A 13617-nucleotide genomic window follows, 5' to 3' on the forward strand; every position below is an offset into this window, starting at 1 on the left:
GAGATTACACTTCATTTATCTTAATAGGAGTTGATAGATCTCATCAGAGCTGATTTACAAAACACCTCCTTGGGGCTTCATTTGATGATTACTTCATCACATAGATCTCATGGGTGCCTGTGGCTCTGTAGGCGAGTTGTAATCATCATTTACATATAATGGGGAACCTATACTTTTGCTTTCCTTTCTTTTAGATGGCTTGGTTGGGTGAGGTCCCTGCATTACCAGTTTTTGGAGATGGAACAAATGTAATTCCAGCAATTCATGTTCTTGATCTAGCAGGGTAAGTATTCTCCCAGAGAGTCAACTGCCCCAGAATTCATGGACTAATATGTGTGTTTATAAGTGGACATTTATGGAGCACTTACCAAGTGCTAAGATCCTTCATGTAATATTGCACTTGTTCTTCACAGCAACCCAATGCAGAAGGTACTGTTATTATCTCCATTTTGCATTTGCTGAAACAGCGTCCACCATCTAAAAGCTCCGTGCTTCCAATGACAACTTCAGGTTCATCTTTTAGAAACTTTATCAGCAGAATAGCATGTTTTCCAATTCTGGAAAAGAATGAACTTGTTATGTTCATCCTGGGGACCTAGTTTCTTATTTTTATGTCTCAGATGCAATTGCTCTATCCAGCCCACCAACTTAAATTCCAGAAATTACACTGCAAACTCTAAAGCTGAAGTGTTTTTGTTTTGTTTTTGTTTGGTTTGGTTTTTTGTTTTGGCAGCTGTAGGTAAAATTGGCACATGGTTTTCACACTCACAGTGTATCCTAACTCTTTCAGACACACTGAGCACCCTCTCCTTTGCAGAGGAGAGCACCCTCTCCTCCCCTGCTTAAACACTAGGTTGAAGAAACGGCTCACTTGCTTGGAAGTTCATCAGTTCTACATTTTGGGTTCCAGGGGCTTTATTCTACCACCCCCTTCTGCGCCCCACTGGAGGGAGCAGTGTCAGCTCTTCCCTGAGATTCTGGTTTCTAGATTCCACGCTTCCTCTCATCCACTGACCACTAGTGAATTGGCCACAGTCCCAGAGGGATTTACAGACTTACTGGGAAATAATGCTGCTCAAACTTCAGGACCCCTCCTCAGGCGTGGGTCTCTTCCAAGGCCCTAAAGTTCATTTTTATTATTTTTCTTAAAAAAAGAATCCCCTGAATTGTAGAAGCTTCAGGCTCCATGCAAAACCTAGGTTTGTTCCAACATTTACTCTGGATGTGGAGGGGCTGAACTGTGCCCTTTTCTGCAGAGACCTTACATCATGACGTTATCAGTTTTTAAAGATGTGAGAGAATATTTTACATTATGAAAACAAAAAGCATAGCATTAGTCCTTAATATCTTACTTCCAGACATTAGAGAGTTAAATTCTTCCCACTACAGGACTCAGGGCCCCTTTCAGTAGCATCTTTTCCTAGAGGTTTCCTTGAAGATTGTAAAATATTTAACAAAGGAAGAAACTAAAGGATGAAGTGGTCTGAAAATTTAATATAAAATAAATGGGAAATGGACATTTAGATGTGCGTATTCGTTTTATTTTTATTTTACTGAAAAAGAAGTTGAAATGGAGGTAGAATTGACAGGCTTGCGATAGGCTTCTATTCTATTGTGTCTCTTTGGGATTCTTTCATTTATGGTCCAATCCTTACTCTGTCTGTCTCTCATCAGCTGTGTGAATCTGGGAATGTTACTTAACCTCTCTGTGTCTGATCTTCTCATTTGTGAGAGGAAGATAATAATAGTCCCTACTTGATAGGATTGTTGTGAGAATTCAATGGGATGGCACTTGGAAAGCCCATAGCCCGGCCTCCACAGAGTTCAACACCCAGAAATGTTGGTGATCCTTGTTAATCCAGGGTAGAAACCCTTAGGTCCAGTCCCTAGAGCTATGTGACTCCCTTAAGAAAGCCAGAACTTCTCAGACTCTCTGTCTGCCTTGTGAAACATGTACTCCAAAGCCCTGCCACTTAAAGGAGCGTCTGAGTGGGCAGACTTTATCAAGGGTAGTCCTGTGGGATCAGGTGCTTCCCTGAAGTACACCAGCCGGATCTGGAGCTGGCTGGACCTGGCTTCAAACCCTGGAGCCCCTCAGCCAGAGAAATGCCACTTACCCCTGTCCCAGCTTGCTCAGCCATAGCACACATCATCATCCCACCCCTGACCTTGTCAGAAACGAAGTGAGATCGCTTCCTAAAGCACCGAGGTCCGTGGCGACTGGCCCTGGAGCGGGGGCGGGGAGGGGGGTTGGGGGTGGTCAGTGAGGTCTAGCTCACTGTTTCTCTTTGGCTTTTTCCCTCTTCTGATGATTGTCCCCATTGGTCTGCAGAGTGATACAAAATGTAATAGACCACGTGCCGAAGCTCCGTTACCTGGTTGCCGTAGACGAGTCTGTCCATACCCTGGAAGACTTAGTCAAGGTACAGCCATTTCCCCCCGTATTTGGTGGCCCTTCTTGAATCGTTTAACCCCTAAAATGTAATTATGAAATCAGGTGTGCTAACAAGATGGGGTGGGGGGGGCTCCTAAAGTAGAATATCCTTAAAACCAAACTCACCATCTGCATTTGCAGTGTATGTATTGGGAGGTGACAACCAAAATGGACCTTTCGCCAGTAACTGCATGGAAGATGGCAGGAAAGGCCACTGCAGATCACACACACAGATCACTCACTGGAACACGAAAATGTGTCTGTGGACACTTGCCTCATTGTACTGGTATAGTCAGGTTCTCCAAACCTGCTGGTGGCTTTCAGAAGCTCTGGGTCTCTGAGGCTTCCGTCTCGAGTCCAGAGTCCCCTTGGAGCCCAGCTAGCCTTCTCCTGCCCTGGCCACTCGCACTCATCTTTAAGATTCAGCTCAGGTGTCTTCCTCTGCACCTTCCTGCCTCCTTCCCTCCTCCCGAACAGGCCAGATGTTTCTTCCATACTCCCAGCATCCCCTTTGCAAGCTGCAAACATTACACATCTGTATACACACGTCTGCCTCCCTTTTCAGACTGGGAGCTCCTTGAGGGCAGGAATTGGGCCTTTCTCTTCTCTCTCTCTCCAGTCCCTGGCTTGCAGTGGTGAACATCAAATATGTGTAGAACAAATAAATGAATGAATACCTGCAGGGCCGTCCCCTCTGTTTTGCAAATTTTTTTTTGTATTCAGTGATGTTTTACATTCATTTGGGAACTTTTATATTTAAAATCTTGCAGGTAAACCAAGTAACATTTCTATTTTTCTCTAACAGTGCATCAGCAAACATACTGGCCCTGGGAAAATCCAGAAAGTGCCCAAAGAAAATGCTTTCCTAACCAAGGACTTGACAGTTAGTATAAAAGAGATTCTTTTTTTTTTTTCCTACCCTTTTCCTAAACATAGTGGTTCTTGAGGGATTTGGAGTCAGAATGCTTGGCTTCCAAGCTCATGTCAGTTCCTGAGCTGTCCACCCTAAAACAACTCCCTCTTGTCTTTTCTGAAAAACCCTCCGAGATCGTGGTCAGGATACATATATGAAAGCTGTCTGATATGTGAAATGCTACCCAAGCACTGGGTGCCATTATGTTCGGCCTTTTCTAAAATTTGAACAGGAGGCTGAATTCTGAATCCATCACAACAAAAACCAATTCTGTGTTTGTTAGTCATGCCATGTGTTCTCCCAGCTAGCTGTAGGATGTAACTTTTTTTTAGGAATAAACTGGTCAGAACACTGCATTTGAGAATGTTTCCAGAAGAACTGTTATCATTGGTTACCTCTGAGCAGCAGAGCTGGGTGGGTGGCAGCGATGGACGTCAAAGGGAGCGTTTTCATCTATGCTTTTTGTCCCCTTGGATTTTGAACCGCACTATTCAAAAAGTAGACACAATTTTAAAATTTTAGGAAGAAACCTCACACTGGGACTTGTGGTATCTTTTTACCCTTTGAGCTGCTTGTGTAACTACAGGAGTCAGGATGACCACTGCTCATCACGAGAGAGCAGAGGTGGGCAGAGATTAGAAGGATCAAAGAGTATCAGAGCAGGCGACACTTGGTGCTGCATTATTTGACTTGCATGATTAGTGAACGTATATATATTTTCTCTAACAACTGCGGTGGGAGCATTTGAGGTCTTGCTTCCTGGCATTGTTATCAGTTTGGCTCAAAAAAAAACAACAACAAAAAAAACTTAAATAAATTCATATAAAATTAAAAAAAAATAACTGCAGTGATTTGGGTCTGTTATAACTGTCAAGACTTAAAAAGAGAGAGACAAATTTCTAATGTGCCTTTTTCTCTTAGCAAGAGAATATTGACCATTTACTGGTCAACTTGAGAATGGAAACCCTGTTTGTGAAGGAGAATTTTAACATTCGATGGGTTGCCCAATCAGGATTTGTGGAAAATATCAACAGTATCCTCAAAGAGTACAAGCAAAACCGAGGATTATTGGTAACTATAAGCATTCATTCCCTGTTTCAACTCTGATTTATGCAAAGTAAATGAAACTTTCAGTGTAATTGTATCAATGAAAGTATTTCCTTTCTGAAATGTCCAAATTTCTATATTCAAGTCCCTTTTCAGATACGACCCATTTTTTCGGGTCTGACAATCTACACGTATATTTTGTTAATACTGTCAACCGAATGTTAAAAATTTTAAGTTAATGTAGATAATGACTGTCATGCTTGACACACATTGAACGTAATAGTAAGCTCAAGACTGGTTGTCACAGAGTTGTCTATATAAGGAGAAAAATCAGGTGCCTCACTGGTCTGCCTGTTTCAGCCGTGGGAACACATATGGGAAAGAGTAGGGAGGAGATGGAAGAAGTCTGATTATTACTTTGATTGTATTGGCTGGGAGATTTGCTGGTCATTTTAATCATCACAACTTTTCGAGGTAGATGTTCTTATCTCCATATTATAGATGTGGAAACCAAAGCTCAGAGAGATGGAGCAATTTCTTCAAGGTCACACAGCTAGTTAGGGATTCAAACAAGCTAGGATGCAAACTTAGCAAGAATGGCCTAAGCCCCTCTCTGCAATCAGGTAAATGTAGCACTGGCCCAGACCTTTGGATCTGTTCCACAGAAGCAGTCCAAAGACAGAACTGGGTAAGATGTGAGAAAATGGTTTGGAAACTGTAGATTGCATCTGAGTAACAGGTGCCGTCATAATTATAATCACTACTGTGCGTGGGAAACTTTCAGGCAACAAGTATGATATCGCCATTGTATCCTAAGAACCATATTCTCCTGAAAAACATGCCTGGTGAAGAATAAGTAAAAGATGTACCGTATTTGCCGGCGTATAAGACGATTTTTTGGCCCTGAAAAATATGCCTCCAAGTGGGGGGTCGTCTTATACGCCAGGTACACTTCAGATAGACTGCCCATAGTGCTTGCCCCGTGCCATAGTGGCCTCCCGATGCGCCCACTTCATTCCACATACCGTTCAGGCATCAGCAGCGCTGCTGGGTGTATGCTCGGCTGTTATGCGATTTTGCTGTTATGCGATTTTACCACACTCGCAAAATCGCACACAGCCGACCATACACCCAGTATGATAGCGCAAAATCGCGAATCGCGATACCATACTGGGTGTATGGTCGGCTGTGTGCGATTTTGTGAGTGTGGTAAATTCGGGTTACCGTATATTTCTTTACATATGCATTGAAGATTCGCGATTTTGCGCTATCATGGTGCCTGTTAGAATGTTGAAGAGCTCGCACTTGCACACTAGTGAGGTCCCAGGGAGATGCTGATGCAAGGGTGGACCAGACTGCTATAGTGACAGGGCGGGCAAACAGGGAGCAGGGACCAATCAAATCAGGCTTTGTATACAGCCAACAGCCAACCACAATACTGCACCATTGTACAGTACAGCATAGAAAATGTCGACCAGTCAAACCCCTATCATCCCTATCATGGCACCAGCCAAAAGAAAGAAGTATGATGCAAATTTTAAACTGAAAGTTATAAACTTTGCTAAGGAAAAGAATAATTGTGCTGCTGCAAGACAACATGGAGTAACAGAAAAGATGGTTCGGGACTGGAAATCAAATGAGAAAGCATTAAAGAGTATGCCAAGGGGTAAGTGTGCATTAAGAAGAGGCACCCCACACTGGCCAGAACTCGAAAAACATGTAGCAGACATGGTGGCTCAACATCGCCAAAACGGTTATGTGGTGACACGAAATACAATACGCTTGTTTGCACTTCAGTGGGCCAAATCAAATCTGATATTGTTTTACCTTTTATTTGGTGTGTGGAAGGTGTGCGGAAGAGGGGGTAGTCTTATACGGCGAGTATATAACAAACTCTGTATTTTGAGTGGAAATGTTAGGGGGTCGTCTTATACGCCCAGTCGTCTTATACGCCGGCAAATACGGTACCGCTCAGCAAAAGAAACAACGACCTGTCCAAGCACCTGAGAAACTCATGGTGGCTGGACTTGGAGACTCTTTTGAGGCACACACCCACCCAGCTCAAGAGGTTAGACTAGTGTTTTCCTCTGGGAGTCAGCTGTAAAGATGAAAAGACCATATGGTCCCTGATGAGCAAGACTGGACAAGACTGTGGTAGAAGGAATGAGCATATCTAAAAATGTACCAGCTTATCCACCCCTGAGGGCATTGCTCGGCATAGCAGATAGAAGAGGAAACACAAGTGGGCCATGTAGGCAGTGGCGTCCACAAAGATGAAGCGTCAAGCCCAGGGCTTCCACGATATCCCAGTCCCTTTCGCAAAGCAAAGCCGTCGTAGCTGCAGAGATGGGGGCATCAGTCCACCTTGACCTGATGGCAACGCACGGTCCCTTCATCTGTCTTGCCTTGTTCTGATCAAAGCTCATCAGGCGGCCTGCCGTGCTTGTCTGCCCTGACGGAGTAAATGTACCATGTACGCTCAGAGTGCCCTGAGTTCAGTGGTACTCAGACTTCTCATTATAAATGAATACACCGCCATTCGGGTTTCTGCCTGGTTAAGGTGAGCTCATGGGTCTGCTTATTTCCTTCACAGCCTTGGTTTCCTTGTCTGACAAGTGGTGGTAATAACAATGATAACCAACCTCGTGGATGAAATTATGTAATCTTTAAGCACTGGACACGCTGCCAATGGGAATTCTTTTCATTCGCATGATTTAAAAACAAATTTTAAGTTAAAAATTCTTTAAATTTGCCTTGCAAAATACCGGGCTTCCATTTTACCACCATTTGGACCATTTTGAAAGAAATGACTACCGGTACTTGTTACTGATATTTTCGTTTCTGTTAGAAATAAACATTTACTCGTTGGTTATGAATGTGACAGAGCTTCTTTAACATGCAAGCACATTTTTCAGCAGAAGGAATGGCACTTGTTTTTTAATGAGTGTATTTTTTAAAACTGGAATTGTGTTAAAAAAAGAAAGGATAATTAAAGACCAAATTCAGTCCTGAAACTATATTCATGAGGCAATGCATTGAGCACTGTCTACCCCAGACCAAAAATTATTCTATTTCTTGGTTATCTTTACAAGAGTAATGCAGAAAGCGTGAAGCCGGTAGCATGTACTGCTCAAGTCCTTTTTTGGTTAGTACTTTTGAGGAATTCCTGAGCACATCTTGTTGAGTGTCTTATTCTCCGAGGCCAGACCAATGCATGCAGTAGGCGCTGATTAAATACCTTGAGGAAGTGACTGGCGTTTAGGTTTAGCCAACAGGACCCAGAGACTCAACAAGGCACAGCCCCAGAATAAAAAACACTGTGTCTAGCACCAGACTGCTCAAAGCTCGCTATATGATCCCTATTCTCCTCTTGCAGCCCATCAAAATATGCATTCTTGGTCCTCCTGCTGTGGGGAAATCCAGTGTGGCAGAGGTATTGTCCAAGCACTACAAACTACATCACGTTAAACTAAAGGACGTCATTTCCGAAGCCATAGCAAAACTGGTACCACTTTTAACTACTTTGTGGGGAATTTTAATGTTTGAAAAATGCTTTTCTTGGTCTTGTAATAAGGAAGCCGTTCATTTTACATGACATCCTACAAAGATATTTGTTAAGATTTTATTGTCGGCCCCCCCCTTAGGAAAACACCTGATTCCATGGGGCTTTCCTCTGTGAGATGCAAGCATCTTTCATGGGTTGCCCTTGAAATTCATTGGGTTGTTGGAAAAGTCATGACATATTTTTTCTATGTTTTTCATTGCAAAAATGCATCATGACTTTTCCAACATCCCAGTAGTCTGCCTCCTGCTGTTGCTCAAAATATATCTTGCATCCTCTCTGTTGACTGGAGAATTTTTAGTTTTTTAAAAAATTCCTGATCTATGTTTCTCAGGGTACTATCAGACTATTTATTAAGGATTTTTTTTAAGAAAGACTTTATTTTCTTAGAGCAACTTTAGGTTCACAGCAAAATTGAAAGTTCAGAGATTTCCCATATGTCCCCTACCCCTCCCATGCACAGCCGCCCCCATTACCATCATCCCCCCTCCAGAGTGATGCATTACAATCAATGAACTGACATTGACCTGTCATTGTCACCCAAAGTCCATAGCTTACTCTTGGTGCTGTACATTCTATGGGTTTGGACAAATGTATGATGACACATCACCATCATTACAGTATCATACAGTGAGTAGTTTCACTGCCCTAAACATCCTCTGTGCCCTGCCTTCCCTCTGTTAAATAACAAAATCCAGCCAAGTAAATTTAATTTAAAGCTCTAATTGGCTGTACTGAATGATTCATGAATCCCACAGCACCCTAGCAAGTGGAGAGTTGCTTTGAGAATTTGTGCACCATGGAAGGCTGTTTATAGGCAGAAATTGGGTGGGACAAGAAAGTTATCAGCAAAAAAAAAGGATTGTTTCTTTTCTTTGGAAGGAGGAGGTCAGGGGTTTTGTCAGCCAGATTGCCTCATTAGGGTTGATCATGAAATTCCAGAGTGATTGGTTTAAGGTCACATTCCAGAGAAGGGCTAAAACTGCAACTAAGTCTTGGAGTCTTGGTTTGCCGTCCTGTGGACAAGGGACTCTGCCCTGACCCTGTTGCTTCTTTTTTGTTTTTGTTTTTGTTTTTTAAGATTTTATTAGGGAATTGGAGAAGGGGAACAGCCAAGTTGTTGTCCTTCAGTCTTAGTTGTGGAGGGTGCTGCTGGCTAAGCTCCAAGTCCAGCTTGCCATCCGGCCACTCGTTGGCAGCTCGCAGCCGCTCAGCTCAAGGTGCCGTGTTCAATCTTAGCTGTGGGTGGGCATAGCCCACCATCCCATGTTGGAGTCAAATCAGCAACCTTGTTGTTAGGAGCATGTGTTCTAACCAGCTGAGCCATCCTGCCACCTGTGGCAGCTCAGCTTGGGCGCAGCTCACTGGCCCATGTGGGAATCGAACCGGTGACCCTGTTGCTCAGAGCTCGCACTCAACCAACTGAGCCACTCGGCCGTCCCTGTTGCTTCTTTTTTAAACACCTCTCTACCTCCAATCAACTTGTTTTTTAAGTCTTGATTTCTACAAAACATGTGTCCTTCAAGTAAGGTATTACCTGGAACCTAGAAAAGTGTTGATTCTTTTTTTAAAGATTTTATTGGGGAATTGCGGGAGGGGAAACAGCGCTGGGGAATTGGGGGAAGGGGAACAGACAAGTTGCTGTCGTTTTGTTCTTCAGTCTAGTTGTGCAGGACATTGCTTCACTGGCCCGGTGACTAATGGCAGCCCAGCTCTAGGTTGAGCTGTTGTTCACCATCTTAGCTGTAGAGGGCGCAGCATCACTGGTCCATGTGGGATCCGAACCAAGCCCAGCTCTTAACCAACGCGCCACTCGGTCGGCCCTAAAAGTGTTGATTCTTAAGCAGTTCTGGCATCAGCACAGAAATAGATGATTCTCCTAAAATAGAGCAAGAAAAATCTCAAGGCTCCCATCCATCGTGGCAGGTGCACACAGCCTGACTTTTGTAGGCCGCCTGTCCTGTGGGTGGAGTGCATTCCCGACTTGGGTGCCAGCCTTTCCTAGCACCACTTGGCAGGTGATTCGTGAGTAGCTAATCAGTACAGGGCATCATCCAATTGGAATATCCTTGTGGTCTGCAGGAGGCCATCGTGGCACCTAAAGATGGAGGGCAAGGAGAAGAAGGTGAAGAGGAGGAAGAGGAGAGTATGGAGAATGTGGACGACGCACAGGAGCTCTTGGATGACGTCAAGGAAAGCATGGAGCAGAACGCAGGTAACACACAGAGCACAGGGTTGCACTGGTCCTGTTAAGTGTTTTTGGTTTTTTTTTTCCAGGTAAACAGCACAACATTTTTATAACAACCACAAGAAATTTCACTTATAATCTCACCCACCAGGGAAAAAAAAGCCCCTTTAACATCTTAGTGATTGATCATAAGCTCTACCTAAGTTAAAAAAAAAAAAAGATCAAATGTGTAGTCATATTTTATAAGCATCAAAAATACTTAATTAAAAGGTAATGGACACACCAGGAAAAAATATTTGCCACCACTGTGACAAAGTTAATATCCTTAATACATAAAACGCTCAGGCAAACTAATAAGGAAATCATTAAAATCTTACTATAGAAAAAAAAATCGATGAATAACATATACCCATAATTCATGCAGGACGAAATGCCAATAAATGGGAAAATATTCTTACTCGTGTCAACATAAGAAACATCCAAACCTGTAGAGAATTTTTATTAGAGTTTATTTGAGCCAAACTGATGACGTATCCCAGGGAGCAAGATCTCAAATGCTTCCGAGAATAACACTTTTGCACCTTCTTTTATGCATTTGAGATTAAGGTAGGGACATAAGGAAGATGGCATGGAGGTGGGAGGAAGCAAGGAGGGGATCAGGTTACAGGACAGGTAACCAGATTATGTGCTCTCTTGGGGGTTAATACCCCCTTCAGGGGTGTTGCTTCTGCTATTTCAAAGGTGAGTGAACCTGGATGCACAAGAACCATGGACAAGGCTTGCTTAACACCTTTCAGTAAAGAAGTTCTAGGCCTGGGGTGTGACTCCCCACCATGACCCGTCCAGGTAGGAATTTATGATCAGATCATCCTTTTTTTCGTCCATACTCACTTGGTAAATTTAACCAGTTTGTTGAACAAACTCATCCTAGTAAATTGTCACTGTAAACCCCGACTCTGGAATCCTTCTCTCCCCACCCTGGGATGGAATCTCAGGCTCGGCCCACTGCAACTCCTAGATGATGAGTAAGTAGCCTCATGGTTTAGTCATGCTTTAAGAAGTCCAATCAAATAATCACAAACTAGGTTTTGAACTGAGATGTTTCTAAAGGAGCTTACTACCCAGCAGGAAAACAGTCTGCCAGCAGTTACTAAAAAAATGAAAACATTTCATTTTTATCCTTAGACAGTTGAGATCCTCCACCAAACTGGTTATACTAGTATTGCCTAGAGACCAGTCCAGTGTGTAATCAACATTTGGACTTTCATCCAATAGTTTCTCCCCTCACCCTCCTAGCGAGCATGATTGGTTTCTTCACTCCGCTTCTTCCTTCTGGCTGGTGGCTGTTTCTGATCCTCCAGGCTTGGTCTGGGTAAACTGGCCCTGGGTGACAGAGACGTGGCCACTGAGGACCTTGCCCTGAGGACTGCCCACTGCGGGCCCCTGAAATGCTGCTCTTTTTTATTTGTTTTTTAGCTGAGCCATCCTGCTACCTGTTGGCAGCTTAGCGGCCGCTCAGCTCAGGCCAGGAATCAAACCGGTGACCCTGTTGCTCAGAGCTCGCACTCTTGAGTGCACTCTTAACCAACTGAGCCACTCAGCAGGCCCGGGAAGTGCTGCTCTTGACGACCCTTCCAACCTCCGGTCTCTGGCCCCCACCCTATGCCCCTCAGGGCGGTCCTCTTCCCAGCCACCATCTTCAAGGACTCTGATCCCTCTCCACCTTACTCTGAAGTCCAGGCCACCCTCTCCCTCCTCCCCTCCTCCCCGAGGCCACACCAATCTGGTTTTCCTGGGGTGGGGTTGGGGGGTAGGGGGTGGGAGAGAATGGTTTTGTTTGCATACACTGAGCATCTACGTAAACCAGCTGATGGTGAGTCTTGCTGTCTGCTTTGGTGTGGACACGGCCGGGAGGAAATGCAATTTAGAGTCCTAGAGAGGTCTCCTAAAGGAAAAGGAAAAGGTGCCCAGAGAAAACACAGATTAATTTCTTTGAGCTAGTACACTGCCTCTGCCTCAACCATGAGACATTGGGGGCCACTCTTCTGGTTTAGAGTCTAACAGAGTACTGCTACCATCATTTGAGGGAGGGGAAGAAAACGAGGATAAGACAGTCCATTGTGAGGATACCTGTAGAAGGAAATCTGGTCCGGCCACACGAAAGTGTGGAGGAGGGGCATTTGAGGCCTAGTCTCCCCACACGCCATCAGTTTGGCTCGAATAAATGCTTGTAAAAATTCTATAAATAAATAAATAAATACATACATACATACATAAATAAGTAAAGGGTGGGGGACTGGGATTGTTAGGAATCCACAGGTGTGCATGGCCTTGTGTACATACACTTTAAGCCGGAAAGAGGGTGCGGGGGGTGGGGTGGGGGGCAGTGAACAGTGCCGCCCCTAGAAGAGAGGCAAGAACCTCCAGCATTCAAGCTAACTGAACAAGACAAACACTGGACAGTCTTTACGGGCAGAGACTGTGATTGGTCTTTGCAACCACCCCAAAGTCTTATCCAAGGACTTCATGTAATGGGATGGTGTGAGGTACTGACTGGGCTCTTTCCATGCCCCGGGGAGGTGAACACATAGAATTATAGTAGAGACCCTGCCCAGCTGAGAGCGGTCACTGTGTCGTCCTCGCCCAAGCTCAGGAAGGGCCTGTCCTTGGAGGCAGCCTCTGTTCAGGAGCCTGTGTCAGGGGGGCCCTGGGAGGGAGCAGAGGAAGTGGTCTTTGGGGAAGGGGACGTCCTCAGAACAGCAAGCAGCACTCCCCTCCCGACTCCTCCTTTGGTATGCCCACCCACACACCCTCTTCCTACAAGACTGGCGACTGGAGTAGTTCACCAACCGCCTTTAACCTGAGGAAGGTGTTTTTTTTCTTCCTCACGTTTGTCCCCAAATCCTTCTTAGTCCTATTTACCAGAATCTAGAAAGTGGACCTTGACTATGATTGAACAAAACAAGACCTTTGAACCCCCTGCATGGGCCCACATAGAAATCTCACAGTACGAGGACGCAGAGGTGAGCTCATTTGTCCCTCATGACCCAGTTTGTTACCATAAGATTCTAATGATTCCAGTAAGACCTATTTCGCAATCCTGCAGTGAGGCACCTCTGTGTCTGCCCACAGTTCCACTCCCATGGGCCCCTGACAGGGAGGCTGAAATAGGGACTTCCTTAAACCACCAAGTGTGCTAGTTATAGATTCTTCGTGCTCCCTTTATGAATTTCCAAAGTGTTATAGAATTATTGAATCTAGTTGATGGAATGCTGAGTGATGGTTGGACTATTTAAACTATGTTTATGAATTTGAAAAAAAAAAAGTTGGGAGGAAAAACATGTCAATGTATCAACTTGACAGTGCCTATACTGTGCATGGATTACTTTAAAACGTTGGTATAATTTTTTTTGAGATTTTTGAGAGTTTTTCTTTGTTCTCCTAAGAGCTGTTCTCCCTCTAGCACTTAGCCC

At 44.3% G+C, this 13617-nt stretch overlaps 1 protein-coding gene across 1 annotated transcript in view; it reads left to right on the top strand.

Annotated features, from left to right (window-relative positions):
• Window positions 1-13617, top strand: part of LOC109382734 (adenylate kinase 7) — an 83825-nt gene that overhangs the window by 55106 nt on the left and 15102 nt on the right. The window contains exons 10-15 of the mRNA XM_019642456.1: window positions 195-283; window positions 2333-2423; window positions 3240-3317; window positions 4269-4418; window positions 7771-7899; window positions 10039-10171. Of these exons, the coding sequence (XP_019498001.1) occupies window positions 195-283; window positions 2333-2423; window positions 3240-3317; window positions 4269-4418; window positions 7771-7899; window positions 10039-10171 (670 nt within the window). The remainder of the gene's footprint in view (window positions 1-194; window positions 284-2332; window positions 2424-3239; window positions 3318-4268; window positions 4419-7770; window positions 7900-10038; window positions 10172-13617) is intronic.

This window comes from Hipposideros armiger, unplaced genomic scaffold (assembly GCF_001890085.2).
Source record: "Hipposideros armiger isolate ML-2016 unplaced genomic scaffold, ASM189008v1 scaffold_69, whole genome shotgun sequence".
In the NCBI taxonomy this organism is placed as follows: Eukaryota; Metazoa; Chordata; class Mammalia; order Chiroptera; family Hipposideridae; genus Hipposideros; species Hipposideros armiger.